A 16,190-nucleotide genomic window follows, 5' to 3' on the forward strand; every position below is an offset into this window, starting at 1 on the left:
CTCGGGCACTCTCAGGAGGAGAGCGGTAACCTTTTTTAAAGGTTTAATGTTTCCTGTCATGGCGTTTAAAATTCTAAGATTTGGGGACTTAGTTCTTTTTAGTGTGTGTGAGAGGTTGTGGGGTGTGTGTGTGGTGGGATGGAATGTGGGGGTATGTGAGCGTATGTGTGTCGTTATTTCCATGGGCCGCGTGTTGTGCTGGTTCTTTTCGGCCATCCCCCACCTGAGCATCCTGATGCGGGGCAGTGTGCCTGGACACTCCTGGAGGTGGGCTATTGGTTCTGTGCGCTCATCACAGCCTGCCCCGCAGCCTGCAGTGAAGGGAGAGGGGTGAGAGTTGGTGGAACTTAGAGATAACCTTGAATCTGGTCAGATTCAGGCTAAAGTATGCCACTTGTACTTTGACGTAACATCTGTGGGTCAGAGGTTAAGCTTGAGACTGCCTGTTTGCTGTACCAAGCCGAGTCCCAGTCTCTCTCTGGGGACTGCTGAGCACGTGGGGGGGGGGGGGCACCCGCCGGCTGGACTGCCGTTGCCCGTGTGAGGGTGTTTCTCATGGTGGCCTCTCACTCTCTCACAGGTGGTAAAGACGATCGGCCTCCGGGAGGTGTGGTACTTTGGCCTCCAGTATGTGGACAATAAAGGATTTCCTACCTGGTTGAAACTTGATAAAAAGGTAAGTCGGAGTTAACCATTCGCAGGCTGTTAACTGGGAGCAGATCCGCTCTGTGGGCACCAAAACCAGAATGCCTCAACTGTGTCTCTGTCTGCCTTTTTGTGCCTTGTTATTTGTGTAAAGATTTTTATAGACAGAGAGGCTGCAAGCTTCCAGGAAGGGAGACTGCAGACTAGAGTTAGATCCTCCACTCCTCCCCCGGCTGCCCTGTTGGGGCAGGTGATGGTTAACTGCCGAGTGGCCTGGTTTTTGTTTGTTTTTTTTTTTTTCATGAGATTAACCTAGAAATCATGAGTCACCCACCATATTGTCAGAACCCGCTGTTTTGTTCGAGTCGGCAGTAAATTATCTTCTAGCTCCGAAGATTGGGCAACCTCGCTCATAGGAAAGAAAACACTGACTGAGTGTGTTTTCTTCAGACCCTGGGCAGGCTCTGCTTTTTTCCCTCCGCCTCATTTTCCATGTCACTGTACGGAGGGTGAGTGGAGACATGGCCAAGTGTGGGGGTCAGTTCGTGGTCCGGGACAGGCTGGCTCAGGGCAGGTCACAGCCGGAAGGACATGGCGTCCTTCCTAAATGAGTTCTCTGGGATCGATAGCACTGTCCCAAGAAACGGTGATGTGGCGATTGGTCCTGCTGGCCAGTAGCTGGGTTTCCAGCAGAGCCAGGGTCTTTGGACTAACTTATTACATCACGTGCTACAATGATGAATTTCAGGGCTAGGGAATAATGTGTCTGAGTTGGTAAAATGCTTGCCTAGCATGCATGAAGCCCTGCATAAACCAGCATGCATGGTGGGTCATGCCTTTAATCCCAGGACTCAGGAGGCAGAGGCAGGCATATCAAACTCAAGACCATCCTCCGCAGTGCAACAAGTTTGAAGCGAGCCCGGGATACTCTCAAATGATAACAGCAACACTTGTATAATAACTTTTGTATCACTGGTGTTCGAGGACGGCCTGGAGTTGGTACTGAGAACTGCCTTCTCTCACACAGGTGTCTGCACAAGAGGTTCGGAAGGAGAACCCCGTCCAGTTCAAATTCCGGGCCAAGTTCTACCCCGAGGATGTGGCCGAGGAGCTCATCCAGGACATCACGCAGAAGCTGTTCTTCCTCCAGGTCAAGGAGGGGATCCTCAGTGACGAGATCTACTGCCCCCCAGAGACAGCTGTGCTCCTGGGGTCCTATGCGGTGCAGGCCAAGTTCGGAGACTATAACAAGGAGATGCACAAGTCCGGCTACCTTAGCTCCGAGCGACTGATCCCCCAGAGGTGAGCCGATCGATCGATCGAGGCCGGCCTGGGAGTGGGGAGCAGGGAACTCTGCCAAGGTCATGTGCTCCCTGAGGCTGGGACTCTGGTACTCTCCTGAGTGCTCCTTTAGGAATGTTCTGAGTCAGCAGGCTCCTCTGATGATTAACTGAGACACAGTGGGGATAGCATGTCTCTTCCTCATGGGTCTGATGGGCAGGCCTCTTTCTGACCTGCCTGCTTAGCTCTGCCTGGTAACCAGTAACCTGGCCTCTGGCAAGTCTGCCCTTATTCACTGACGGTGACCTAAAAAAAAAAAAAAAAAATGACCCCTTTTGGAAGAAAAGTCATCTTAAATAGTTTTTAAAAACTTACGGTGGGATTGGGGTCTTTGCAAGGCTACATCTTCAGGCTTATGCTCAAGAAAGAAAAGCAGAAAGTCGGAACAAAAGCCCACCATGATGGTCTCATTCGAAAGGACAATAAGGGTTGAATACACGTAGGAAGTGGCACTGTGGCTCACATCTCACAGCCCTTGAAGGTGACAGTCCTGTATCTCTCCTTTTGGAACCTAGAGTCATGGACCAGCACAAGCTCACCAGGGACCAGTGGGAGGACCGGATCCAGGTGTGGCACGCGGAACACCGAGGGATGCTCAAGTGAGTGCTGCATTTTCAACTTACCTTTTCACGGGATTCCAGGTAGCGAGTGTTTCCAGAGAGGTCAGCGTTCGGTCCTCGTGCTTGGTGACGTCCAGGACAAGTGGGGTTCCCTTGGGGGAGAAGAAAATTAGAGTTTTGTTTTTTAAACAAGGTTCTTGCCTGGGGAAGAGAAGCAATTCAGTTTAAGCCTCCGATGCTAGCCCTACCCATCCCTTCAGAGGAAAGTCCTGTTACCTACACTTATTTAGCTGAGGGGAGCATTGTTCACCATTGTGTGTGTGTGTGGGGGGGGGGTTGTCTCTTGTTGAGGATGCCAGTTCATTTGCTCATTAAGGTTATTGCCTTCAACACGACATAATGTAAGCATGGGCCCCGGGTGAGAAGGGCTGCGAAGCTTGAGGGACAGAGGCTTGGGGGCTTTAGGATACTCAAATGAAGATTCCAGTCCCTGCCTCCGGCCTTGTTGTGCACACTACTTCTTTTCAGTGTGGAACTTAGAAACTGTGTGCCACAGAATTCTTGCAGGTCAGGAGCCTCTGAGAGTCACGTTGGGATCCCTGATTGCTCTGATTGCAAGAAACAGGGTTATCCCTAACAAGAGAATAAAACGAAGAAAAAAAAAATCTGTCTCCTTAGAAACGAGAGCAAATCAGTTAGTTCTACCTAAGAGTGTAGGGCAGATAAGCTAGAGGGTTCAGGCTAGCACAGACCCCTGACGGGGAGCCGCTTACAGGCCTGGCTCATCCGTACCTCCCAGCTAGCTGCCTTTGGTTGCTCCTGGCCTTGCCTGCCCGTATGCCATGCCCCGCTCTGCTCTCCATGGCTGGCCGTTACTCTGAGCATCTGCAGAGGCTTGTTTGTGTCTTTGGGTGTGAATGCTGCTAGCTATAACGCCTGTGTTCTCTTTCCCATTAGGGACAGTGCTATGCTGGAGTACCTGAAGATTGCCCAGGACCTGGAAATGTATGGGATCAACTATTTCGAGATCAAAAATAAGAAAGGAACAGACCTTTGGCTTGGAGTTGATGCCCTTGGACTTAATATTTATGAGAAAGATGACAAGTGAGTTGAAGTTGATCATTGATTTTATCTGTGGGGTAGCAGGTCTGCCAAACCAATGAAGTACTAGGTTGTTGTTTTTTTTTCTGTGTGTGTGTGTGTGTGTGTGTGTGTGTTGAACAGTGCAGTAGTAGCTTGGTGACCCAGAAGTCAGTTGTACTTGCAGTCTATTCCACAGCACAAGGAGTCTGTGGCAAGGGAAGGCCCAGAGTGCACTATCCTTAGGACTCTGAGCCCCGTGAAACAGAGAGAATGTAGCTCCCAGAGATCATTCCCCTCCACAGCTATTCCTAGGCTGTTGCCTAGCCAGAATGGACTCCTAGCTCAGGGCTTGTGCTAATCCAACCAGGAATGTTGATAATGCCACCAGACACTCCAGGATTCCATAAACAGCAGCCGCCTGTATGTAGGAACAATTAGCTAAATCCCCTGAGCCCACAGAAGGTGTCTAATTGCTTCACAGCCATTACATTGTCTGTCAAGCAAGGTCTCTGAGCAGTCAGAGGAAGAGAGCTGCCTGGCGCCATGAGCCTCTTGCCAGCTGCCGGTGGTCACCCCTGAGTTTCCTTCTTCCCACCAGGGACAGTCAGCCAGCAAAGGTGAAGGAAGGTTCCTGGCCTGAGTGCAGGAGGTGGGCTCTGGCTGAGGAGGTGGGAGACAAGAGTGCCCCAGGATCTCGATGTCTTATTTGTGAAACGGAAGCCTGGAGCCCTGAGATGCAGCCAAGCCCTGTGAAGTGTGTCAGGATGTGATGCTCTCCCTCATCTCCTGTCAGCCCCCCATAGCTCACGGTCTCTGCAGTTACCTAGGAGAGTGACCTGCTGATAATAAATGACTTGTACATAAAGAATCCAGCCAGTGGCCAGGTGTGGTGGCACACGCCTTTTATCCAGCACTCAGGAGGCAGAGGTAGGCAGAGCTCTGAGTTCAAGGCCAGCGAGGGCTACATAGTGAGACCCTATCTAAAATGTAATAAATAAATAACTCATTCAGGACATCCGGGGAACCCTGAACCCTTGGAGAACCTAGAAGCGGACTATGGAGGGCTTAATACTTGCTTCTGCACAAGTGTGCATGATGAGGTATTATAGAGAGGCAAGGGCGGGCCTTCCTCCAAGCCCAGAGTAGAGGCTGGGGGCCCTGAGGCACCACCATGCCGGAAAGCCCTGCCTGATGTCAGAAGGTGAGCACTGGGTCCTGGACTTTGTGGAAACGCATGTGGGAAGCTGCCTGTCTTTAGCTCCATTTTTAAATGGCCAGATTTTGTAACGAGCCCTGGGAAGGGCTGTCCAAACAGGTTTTTCCAGCTGCAAGAAACAGCCGTGGGCAGGAACTTGGTGATGTCAGCCTGTAACCACCCTAGCCCACAGAAAGGTTGCCTTTCCCCCCCCCCCTCCCAAATAAATTTTGAACTGTGCCCTACTGGGTCAGCCCCTTCCCAGTCCCCTTAAGACCCCCTCCCCCAGGCTCCCACAGCAGAGAACTGTAATTCTCCCATTGACCTTCAGTCTTCTACCCTGGTGGCAGGAGGCAGTTCCCTCCCATCGCTGTATCCTCTAAAGAAGGCACACGCTCCCTTCAGAGGAAAAGCCTGTAGGTAGACACTGAACCGGCTGACAGCAAAGTTCTTGCCCGTTTGCAGTAGCCACAAGAGATTGTCCCAGGCTCCAAGGGACCAGAGCTCTAAGGTCCTGGGTATTGAATTGCATCCTTCACCAATAGAACTAATTAATGGTGGGGATTGGATATTCTTGATACATTGTTAATAGGGCAATTTGATACACAAATAAACAGATATATCTTTGTCGTAGCCTTTTTGAAATGAAATGGGTTCTGGCTGGGAAATGTCTCCCAGGTACCCCCTTTTCATGATATATATCATAGAACAGTGGGGGCATAGGTACTGGAAGCATTTGTCTGGCCCCCTTCTTTCACCCTTGGCTGGAAGGAGGGGGCTGTAGGCAAACACCACCCCCCAATGGGCTGTAATTCCTCCTGGGATTCTCATACCAGAACTCTGTGACACAAAAATAAATGAAAACTAAGGACACCGAGGCTGACCCTGTGTCCTTTCATCTGTTGCCAGCACGTTTCCCCCTTAGCCTCCCGCCCCACTCCATCATGAAGTAGTAGTTGACCCGGAGGAGCTTGGGGAGATCACTCCATCCACGTGGTCACTGAGGATGACTTGATACACTGTCGTGTTTTCTAGATGGTAGCACCCTAGCAGGTGTGTCTCAAAGTGATGTGTCTCACTGTGAATTGTGGCATCTGTACTTGTTCCAAGAAATGAAAACGCCAATCACTTCCTAGGGCTCAGTAGGTTTACCAAGACATAGAATGTTTATTATCTCAGCTGGGCCATGGTGGCGCACGCCTTTAATCCCAGCACCTGGGAGGCAGAGGCAGGCGGGTCTCTGAGTTTGAGGCCAGCCTGATCTACAGAGCAAGTTCCAGGACAGCCAGGGCTACACACAGAGAAACTCTGACTCAAAAAAACAAAAAAAAAGAAAAGATCATTTCCATTGCCACAGATTTTGGATTAAAATTTAAAAAAAACTATCCTTAAAAAACTGGTTTCAACTTGTTTAAAATGGTACAAAGAATTCCCATAACCTTTTACCCATCTTCCTCCAGCTCTAACATCTGTAGACCCAAATGTGACCCCCCACAGCGGGTTTCGGCCGGCCAACGTCAGCACCACCCTTAGCTGTCCCCGGGGTCTGGATTGCAGTGGTCTTCATCCTTGCTGTCTTGGACTTTCCACGGACTTCTTAGGAAGTCTTCGGCTTGGCATTGCCGGCAGTTTGCTTATAATCGGATTTAAGTTTTGCCCTTGGGGTGAGAATCCCATAAAAGTGCCTCAGCGGCCCCCCACAAAGTAACATGTGGTGTCAGTGGGTCTGTCCAGCCCCCAGTGGGAGAGTCGGTGCGAGCCAGGAGCCTCCACCGTCATGCCTGTCCTCTAGGTAGTCGGCAAGTGTGTTTTAGGGAGACTCGGTGAAACTGACTTCACCGACACAGATCCTTAGACGTTCAGCTATTGATTCTGATGTCCGTGGATGAAACCTTCATGAGATTATTTCTGTGTCAAGAACTGGCAGTCACACATAGACTAGCTAGAAGGAACCAGTTTCTTTTTTCCATTTATTCGGCTCTCTGTATTAACGTGAACTTGTGGGTATTTGTTAGCAGTGGTGTTCATTTTGTTACTCAGGCTGTTTGAGACCTTGACATTGGTAACCGTGTCCTTTCCAAGTAACTCCATTGTGCTGAGGGTGTCCTTACCCTCTCAATCTCAAAACGCCCAAGTCCAATTCTGTGCATGCCCAGCAAGCAGCCATCTCCAAAATACCTCTGGTTCCGGTTGGTTGACAATCCCACACTGTCATTGTCAGCCTCCTCCACTACCCTAGAACTCACAACTCTCCTACCCCGAGTGCTGGGATTATAGGCATGCATTTCTCCCCACCCCCTTCTCAATGGGTGGCACATAAGGGCAGTTACAGTAGAAATCCTGCGGCAGTCTTCTTGGTGGACCATGCCATGTCCTACGTGTGATCTCTGTTTGGACAGGGAGAGGGAAAGAGAATCCTGGGAGACTTCCATTCTCCAACCGGTTAAGAATTAAAGGAAGTCCCTTAACTCAGGAGCGAGTCACAACTACCATGTTTAGCCCATGTGTTTTGATACCGCAATTGTGCTTATGATTGTCACACATGTGAGCTTTCAAAATCTTAAAGGCCACGTTGGACCCAGCCTTTAGAAAACAAGTGCCTGCTGAGCTTGGAGGCCTGGCTCTTCTGGGTCAGAGACTAGAGGGACCTGTAGAGACAAGAGCTGTGGGACAGAGCCTGGCCTCTTTGAGTTTTAGGAGCTGGAGCTGTTGACCTGGCCGCCTGGCAGTGTGACTGTGGACTGAGCAGCTGTCTCCTGGTTCTTAGCTCTTCTGGGACCGGCTTTTGTTCTTGGGGTCTGGAGCAAGTGCTCCGGAGGCTGCCGCTTGTCATTGCTGTGCCTTAGCTTTCCCCTGTGAGGCGGGGCACAGGCAGGAGATGCTGGTGTACCCGGGCTGTGGCTGCATTTCAAGTGTTTTGAGACCCGCCAGCAAAACTATGCTGCTGAGAGTTATATGTGTCCCATGCGTGACGATAAAGTGCATTGGAGTGCCATGACGCATGTTAGTGATGGGTGACAGGCGTAAAGGATGAATCCGTACAGCCCCTACCAAAGGCTTCAGCCATGAACCAGCCTGGCCAGTGTCCTACATGGCTTCTGCAGTTGTGCTGTGACTACTGTGCCCCGGAAGCCAGCCACCGTGCTTAGAAGCCCCCTTGTGGCCTTCAGAGACTGCCTTTTGTTTCTGATCCAGCTTTTGCTGCCCAAGCAGGACCCGCCCTGCCCATTATGTCGTTCGGCACCGAATTTCACCCCAAACCCCAGCCTTGCTGTGACCTGCTGAAAGTAGAAACTGTAGGAAATGACTGGTTGTTTTTCCCTCCTCCTTTTAATTTGTATGTTAGGTATGTGTGGGACAGTGTGGGAGGTAGATGCACACGTGGGTGTGGGTGTGCGTGCACAGAAGCCAGAGAACATCAGGTGTCCTGCTTGATCATGCTCCACTTTATTCCCTGGAGGCAAGGCCTCTTACTGAGCCGGAAGCTGGTCTGGTTGCCAGTGAAACTCACCAAAGCGTGTCCCTGCCGACGTAGTGCCAGGATTACAGATGCCTTTTGTAGGAGTTCTGGGGATTCGAACTCTGGTTTTCATGCTTGTGTAGAGAACACTCTTACCCGTGAGCCATGTCCCCAGCCCAGGACTGTTTTTGATGACAGTACTCGGACAGTGGTTTGAGAGTCTGTCCTTCCAGATTGCTGTTATTTCTGGTAAGGTGTTGGAGAGTCGTGTGGAGGGAGACATGGTTAAGCAAAGCTGTTTAGGTCTTGACATCTCTCGATGGAAAAGCCAGAATTCAACCAGTGATGTAGTGACATCGAGTAGTGAGACTGTGTAGGGCTTCTGTATAGTCTCAGAGCCACCCTGGACTGACTCGGGGCAGCATCCAGCAAGGTTGGGAGCATGTATGTGCTAGGTGAGAACCAGAGGTGAGATCCAGAGGTGCGGAATCCGGCCGTCCCTGCCCGTCAGTCAGCGGCTGATGTCAGAAGGCCCATGTGGAAAGCAAGGCATGTTTTTGTAAAGCTAAAAATAAACATGGTACCTAAATAACCCTGATCTGGTTTGTGTTGGAGAGGGAAGGAAGGGGCCTGGGGGACAGGGGACAAGGAAGCGTGTTGGCCGCCCGGAACCCTGTCTTGAAAGTGTAGTTTGAGAGCTGTAAGGCCACTCTTGAGTGAGTGAAAACCGTTGACCTATCTGAAGAGAGAATTGGTTGGCTGACAGGAAACTAATCAGACCAGCAGAACGGAAGTGAGGGCTCCGGCAGTGTGAGAGCTTGGGTAGGGTAGACGTGTGGTGATCTGAGGCAGGAGGCTCCAGGCCAGGGTCGAGTAGGACAAAAGGGTATTCCTGATTAAGAACGGCATTTACCACAAGACGACCAGGGTGATGCAACACAGCTTCCTGAAACTGAGAAACATGGCAGTGTAGCTGCACCAAGGTTACTGGACCTGGGGTGCTAATGACTGTTGAAATGTGGTGTTTTGTTCTTTTTTTAATTAATTATGCTTCTTGGACTTGCTTTGTGTTTTAAAGCGATATTTGATAAGGTCTCTCAGCCCAAGAACGCCCGTGTGGACATCTACTCAACTGCTGCTTTTCTTCTTATAACCTCAGGTTGACCCCGAAGATCGGCTTCCCTTGGAGTGAAATCAGGAACATCTCTTTCAATGACAAAAAGTTTGTCATCAAGCCCATCGACAAGAAGGCACCTGTAAGTTCAAGTATAGACCGGGCCGCTGCTTTTAGTCTCACAGCTGGCTGGGTGTTCAGGGGAACCCTGAGGCTCCCCTGTGTCCTGGGAAGGCAGTGTTTCTCAGAGTTCCCTCTAATGGATGCCCAGAGATCTTTGGGCCACACGACTGACCACCGCAGTGGGAGGTTGTCATGGAGACCTGATGCGTCCATCCGTAGCTGGATGATGTAATCGCAGCCTTCACACAGAGGAAAGGACAGTTCTCAGTCATTGACCTTGACCAAGCAATAATAAGCATTTCCTAAAATGACACACTTCTGCTGTGGCACACCCAGCTTGCCCAATGTTCGTGTGGGCAGCCAGCCTACCCCTGATACCAACTTGTGGGTGCAGCGCATGCCAGCGTCTCCTTGGTAGCTGGTTGGATCGTAGACAATGAGACTTTGAAGTCCAAAGGACCAAAATTTGGCTTTCTGTACCTTCTTGGGCTTACCAATTAAGAAGCGTTCCAAGTGTTTCAGAGCATAGTGGGTCCCCAGGGTTCCCATCCTGCCTCTCGCTTCTTCCTTCCAATTGAGTATCCCCGCTTTCCCTCTGGTCACCCTGGTCCATCACATGATGTTCACTCAGGAATGGTACTTTGCCCGTGTGGGAAGAGGAATGTAAAGAGCTTTAAGGACCCGTGTATTGTGGAACTGTATTTGGGTTTTATTTCATCAGCATTTAAACTTTTAGCTGATGTTAGCTCAGGATATTGAAGACATAGACGCAACTGTAGGATGGTGGAAATGGCAAGAATTCTGTTTTCTATATTTTTTTAATTGTAATTTTTTTTTCCCTAGAGCTTGCTCTTTTTACAACAGTTATAGATTGGGAAAGACTTTGGGTCCCCATGTCTTTTTTTCTCTAGTTCCAGTGGGAAGCTTAAGAGAGGCAAACAGGGCTCTGTGGAGGTCTGTTAAGCCTCTTAGGACTGAGAGCTGCTTCACAATGGCAGACAGACTCGGAGCACCCCAGGTTACTGCCAACTGCCTTCCCCACACATGGGCTAGGCTATCGGAATTGTAAAGTCAGCAGGTCTCAACTTGGCTTGTGAAAGTATTTTCTTTATTGGAATGCTTCCTGCTGTGTGTAAGCTTGTGAGTCTTCTCCACAGGCACCCACATAGTTCTTTAAAATTAAACTGTGTGTAATACAGACTCGGGCTCCATGGTAACAGCTCCCATTAATATGTCGCCCCACCAGCTGAGGGTCACAGCAGACCCATATTTTGTGGGCAGTGAGGTAGCGTGGCTAGAAAAGCAAGACAATTACAAAGTAGATTGCTTTCTAAATTCTAAAGTAGATTGCTTTTTCAGTGTGGTTCCACTGACAGAAGAGCAGGTCTTTAGGGCTAGACTGTTGAAGAATGTGTGCACCCATGTATACATGTATGTTGGCGTACATTTTAGCTTTGGAAAAGGCAAAGGATGCTGAGGCAGTCATGGTTGATTAGATTGAATTAGTGCATACATGTTCACTATCAGGCAGCCCTGTGGGAAGCTTCACTTAAAGAGATGGAGGTAAGGAGCTGGCTTCCTCAGTCAGGTGCTTGCTATACAGGCTTGAGGCCTGAGTCTGGGATCCCGGCACCCACCTAAATGGCAGGTGCAGTTGGAGGCATCTGTAACCCCAGGGCTGAGGGGAAGGAGAGATGGACACAGGCGGATCCATGGAGTGCATTAGCCAGCCAGTCTAGCCGAGCTTCTGTGAGAGACCCTGCCTCAAAATATGAGGTGGAGAGTGAGAAAGACTCCTGACAGTGATGCACCCCACCCCCCAACACACACACAACCATCTCTGGCTGCATGCACCTCAGGAGCCCGGTGTTCCGGGATTGACCTGTGGCCGTGAACAGTGGCCGTTCTACCTTGTGATGGGAAAAGCAATAAAACCAGGCAGAGTAGGATTCTCATGGTGAATCTAGCTACCACTTAGATGAAAGAGAAGCAGGCTGAGGAGAGGGAAGGGATAGGTGGGCCTTTCAAATGTAGGCCAAAGTGGAGAGGCAGCATTAGTCAGGGAGCTGAGGGGTGATGGAGGAGGCAGTGGCCTGGTGACTTTCTACCCCACCAGGGCTGCGGGGTAGCTACGCCTCAGTATTTTACCTTCGGTACGGAAAGCCACGTTTTCAAGGTTAGGCTTTGACAAAAAAAAAGACAGCAGAAACCCTGAGGGTGAAGGAGGTGTAGGGTGTCTTCCTTGGTGCAGTCTTGCAAAGGGAACCCTGGGAAGTTACAGAACCTCTCCAGAGGACCAGACCGCCAGGCCAGGAGGCAGCTTCTTGCCTGCCAGCTCACAGCGATTTGGGGCCTCGTTTTGACTCCCAGGGGGAGGTTTCTGATCTCACTTCCCTTTCAGCCTGTCCAGGCAGACTGCGAAGGGCCAAGGCAGTCCCTTCTCTTCAGAACAGGCCCTCCCATTCCTGTAGCATCCGGGGAAAGGCAGGGATCTCTCAGGCAGCTGCTCCGTCTCTGCTCAGCTGGTTGCTCGGGCAACCTTCTCAGGAGCCCCTCTGACAGACCAAGATGGTCCTGGGACTGCACTATGGCCTCATGGGAGCTTCCTGGGAGTGTGGCAGGGCTGGTCGCTTTTGCCTGATGGAATTTGGGATGCCTTGGGCTCCCTTTGTTTGAGCCTCCTTGTGCCTGATGTCTGTTTTAGGACACGGGCTGTCCATCACTAAGAAAGCTCCCCTTGTCTCTTCTGTTTTGCATTAAGATGCACTTTGGGGACTTGAACTCGGAAATCTTCAACTTGGAGTCCTAACTGGCTTCTTTCAAAGGCATGGTAGAAATTCGCTCCCCTCACCCACCCACCCGCCAACTCTCTGAAGTGTTTTCTAGTAGTTTCTGGATCTGTTTTTTTTTTTGTAGGAAGGGACGAGGAGTCTCATGTCCACCTGTAGTTCTGACGCATGAGTCTTTGTGATTGGCTTTTTCTAAAGGGGAGGTGGTGCATTTCTTTGCACGTACCTGTGAGTCACAGTGGAACATTTTGGGGGCTGTGTGCCTCTGAAGCCATAAGCCAAGGTTGTTTTCTCTTGTGTAATAAGAGATAGGTGGGTAATAAAAATTCCTGTTTCTCTTAGCTCTGTGGACTCCTCCCTGAGAAACCCAGTGAGTTAATAATCAGTCTGTGAAACCAGAAGGGAGCCCCACCCAGGAAGTTGAGGGTTTCAGGTGGCCTCATGGAGACAGGGGAACTAAACAGGCCACCCTTGGGCGGGACAGAAGCTGGTCCGGCATGCTGTCCGTCCCTAAGGTGGCTGTGGGTGGGATGCACACGGCTGTGTTTCCATCACCTTCCTCCCCAATGGCTGGAGGAAGCCACGAGGCATTTCCAGATAGACCGGGTCTCCCCTCTGTCACCCAGGCTAGTCCTGGAAGGAGCAAGAAGTTAGGAAGGAAAGGTGTCTGTCATCATTGCCCTAAACTTCTGTAGTCACTGGAGACAAAACTTCCAAACACCATGCTCCTCCCTCTTTGAGAAGTTGCCTCCATTTCAAGGACCGAGAGCAGCGGGCACCAGTGGGTGGTCACTGTGCGTGGCAGCCAGTGTTTGCTGTCCCCAGGTACTACTTGAGTCCCGTAGGGACATTCCCATTATATTGTCACCCTCATTCCCTGACTGAGTGATGGAGTAGCTCACTTCGGGTTGTGGGGACCCCCCTGTGGTGGTGTATATTAATGGACTGTCACCCAGCAAATACTTGCTGAACACCAATAGCTACTGAGTGTTGATTCGGTCCTGGGAAGAGAGATGAGTGGACAGCCCCTGCTCTTGGGAGGCCACTGTGTCTAGGAGTGACATAGTGGCGTGCTAGCACGGTGGCAGACCCCTCCGCCAGACACAGCAGGGACAGAAGCAGGACTGGAATCATTGGGTAGACTAGGCTGTGTGGCACCCCGAAGGAAAGGACGCTTTTGAAGGCGGTGCGACAGTGCAGCTCAGGAGTTCGCGTGGATTGTAGGGCTGGCACTGGAAGGCTGTGGCGAATTCCTGGCTCGGGAATCTGGAGCCGTGGAGATCAGGGCGGTGACCAGTGTGTGAGCGGTGACAGGCTCCGCAGGAGACCAGAAGGGAAGACCAGGAGTTAAGGTGTAGTGTACAGGCAGGACCAGGAAAGGCAGGATGGTGACAGGCCGTGGGTCTGGGGCAGCAGACACCAGAACATGGTACACCGGGATGCTCGTGACAACCAGCCCCTCTGCCTTTCTCGGGGCGGGAGAGGCCTCTTGATAGAGCGCCGTAGGCAGAGACTTAGTGTGTACACACCCATGCTAGGCAAACCACACGTAGACCACAAATATGCAAGTGGACACACACACTCCCCACGGGGAGTGAACATTTCCTGGCCCCATCCTCTGTGGCATTTGACCTTTTCGAGAAGGAACTCCGCGAAGTGTGGTCTTGGGAAAGGTGGCTATTGGAGGAGCTGACGCCCACCGAGCCGCCCTGTTCTGCTCTGTAGGACTTTGTGTTCTACGCCCCGCGCCTGAGAATCAACAAGCGGATCCTGCAGCTCTGCATGGGGAACCACGAGCTGTACATGCGCCGCAGGAAGCCCGACACCATCGAGGTGCAGCAGATGAAGGCCCAAGCCCGGGAGGAGAAGCACCAGAAGCAGCTGGAGCGGTGAGTGGCCAGAGCCTGAGACAATGTCAGCACGTCTGTGGGCGTCTGGGACCCCCGGCCTGGGCAGGGACTGCCCCCGGGAACCTCTCCCGCCCGATTTATCACAAACCATCCAGGCCAGCGGCTGTGTCTGCGGGTCGGGGTCCGCCTCCCTCACCCTCCCTCGGTGTCTCTTCCCTGTACCAGACAACAGTTGGAAACGGAGAAGAAGAGGAGAGAGACGGTGGAGAGAGAGAAGGAACAGATGCTGCGGGAGAAGGAGGAGCTGATGCTTCGGCTGCAGGACTATGAGCAGAAGACCAAGAGAGCTGAGAAAGGTCAGCAGCTCGGGTTGCCTGCCCCTTCCCGCCCCACTCCCACAGCCAAGAGGGCACCCGGTCAAGAGTGCTGTCTGTTTAACACAACCCCCCCCCCCCCCCCACAAAGTAGATGACGATGTCGTCACTGAGATCAGAGCAGTCCTGTGCTGTATTAATGTCTGTGCCTGTCACATTTAATTTCCCACTACTTTCCTGAGACTGTTCAGTGAGGTAGAGTCAAACTGTAGCTAAACTCCACAGTCAGGGGCAGAGATGTGGGACACATTGCTTCCTTGCCTTTTAGAATCCATACCAGATCCACTTAGCACATACTCAGCTGTCATAGCCAGCTTGTGACAGCTCTACCATACATTCCTGCCCTCTGGGGACACTTAGAATAGAGGGGATATGCTGCTTGCTGGAGCCTGAAAGACACCAGCAGGCCATTTCTGTGTCTGAGTCAGTGTCCAGGTGATGAGTGGTAAGGGTGTGCTGTGGAATATGGTGCCATTAGGGTGCAGCAGGGTTAGGCCCAGCCCAGGAATGGGGTGTCTCTCCAAGCTGCTCCTCGGTGGTCTCCACACGCTAAGTTATCTTAGAAACAGCAGGAAAGAGCCCCGAGATGTCCCTGCTTCCGAGCCCAGGACTCAATCTAGGGCTTTGCGATTCTGGGATCAGTTGTCATCCGTTCTCCATCAGCTCACTTTGGGATGGGAAGGCCGAGCCTCATTTCCTGCCTGCGAGTCTGAGTAGCTCTGACTCCATGTTCTCCGCAGAGCTCTCTGAGCAGATCGAGAAGGCCCTCCAGCTGGAGGAGGAGAGGAAGCGAGCCCAGGAGGAGGCTGAGCGCTTGGAGGCCGACCGCGTGGCCGCCCTGCGGGCCAAGGAGGAATTGGAGAGACAGGCTCAGGATCAGATAAAGAGCCAGGAGCAGCTGGTAGGATTGCCCGGTTTCAAGATGCTCAATTATGGAGAGGCTGTTCCTGGGGAGTCAAACAAGCAACACCTGCCTTGCAAAGCTTTCGGCTAAGGCTGTAAGCAGATCTGCTGCTGCAGCCGCAGGGAGCGAGCGGGCGGGGGTGGGCTGGACTTGTCTGAATCCTCAGTCAGGGAGGTGGAGGTGGGTGCCCAGAGCCCCACAGACACACAGGGAGGTGCAGAGAAGAGTCCCCTGACCATGAAGGAGGAGGGGGCAAAGCTCATCACCAGGGAGGCCGTTCATTCTTGTGGGTGAATGTTGGGTCACCAATGGACTCTGCCAGGCGGATTCTAGAAACCGCGGTGCCCTCCCCTCTAGGCGGCAGAGCTGGCAGAGTACACTGCCAAGATCGCGCTGTTGGAGGAGGCTCGGAGGCGCAAGGAGGACGAGGTGGAGGAGTGGCAGCATCGGGTGAGTCCGACCCCAGAGACCGGCACAGCCGTGGGGACACCTGGGGCGGGGAGCGTGGCAGAGGGCTCTAGCTCAGCTGCAGGTCACATCACAAGCTTCTGAACCCGCTCAGAATCCTCTGCAATCCCCCAAGGAACAGCCTTGACCCTGTTGAAGAGGTAGACCCAGCAGGCTGGCGTTGGATTAGCAGAGGAACAAAAGACCTACTTAGTCCTTTGCCTCCCTTTGCCTCCCACCTCCCACGCTCTTTCGACCATGATCAGACACCCCCCGATCGATCGGGAGCTAGATTTGATTCTAAT

At 51.9% G+C, this 16,190-nt stretch overlaps 1 protein-coding gene across 1 annotated transcript in view; it reads left to right on the forward strand.

Annotated features, from left to right (window-relative positions):
* The window catches only part of Ezr (ezrin), a 44,938-nt gene that overhangs the window by 26,474 nt on the left and 2,274 nt on the right, over positions 1–16,190 (forward strand). The window contains exons 3-11 of the mRNA XM_052750876.1: positions 581–676; positions 1,673–1,947; positions 2,502–2,585; positions 3,504–3,650; positions 9,444–9,540; positions 14,036–14,199; positions 14,386–14,516; positions 15,275–15,435; positions 15,796–15,888. Of these exons, the coding sequence (XP_052606836.1) occupies positions 581–676; positions 1,673–1,947; positions 2,502–2,585; positions 3,504–3,650; positions 9,444–9,540; positions 14,036–14,199; positions 14,386–14,516; positions 15,275–15,435; positions 15,796–15,888 (1,248 nt within the window). The remainder of the gene's footprint in view (positions 1–580; positions 677–1,672; positions 1,948–2,501; positions 2,586–3,503; positions 3,651–9,443; positions 9,541–14,035; positions 14,200–14,385; positions 14,517–15,274; positions 15,436–15,795; positions 15,889–16,190) is intronic.

The sequence above is a fragment of the Peromyscus californicus genome, unplaced genomic scaffold (assembly GCF_007827085.1).
Source record: "Peromyscus californicus insignis strain IS unplaced genomic scaffold, ASM782708v3 Scaffold_22__1_contigs__length_63687245, whole genome shotgun sequence".
Classification (NCBI taxonomy): domain Eukaryota; kingdom Metazoa; phylum Chordata; class Mammalia; order Rodentia; family Cricetidae; genus Peromyscus; species Peromyscus californicus.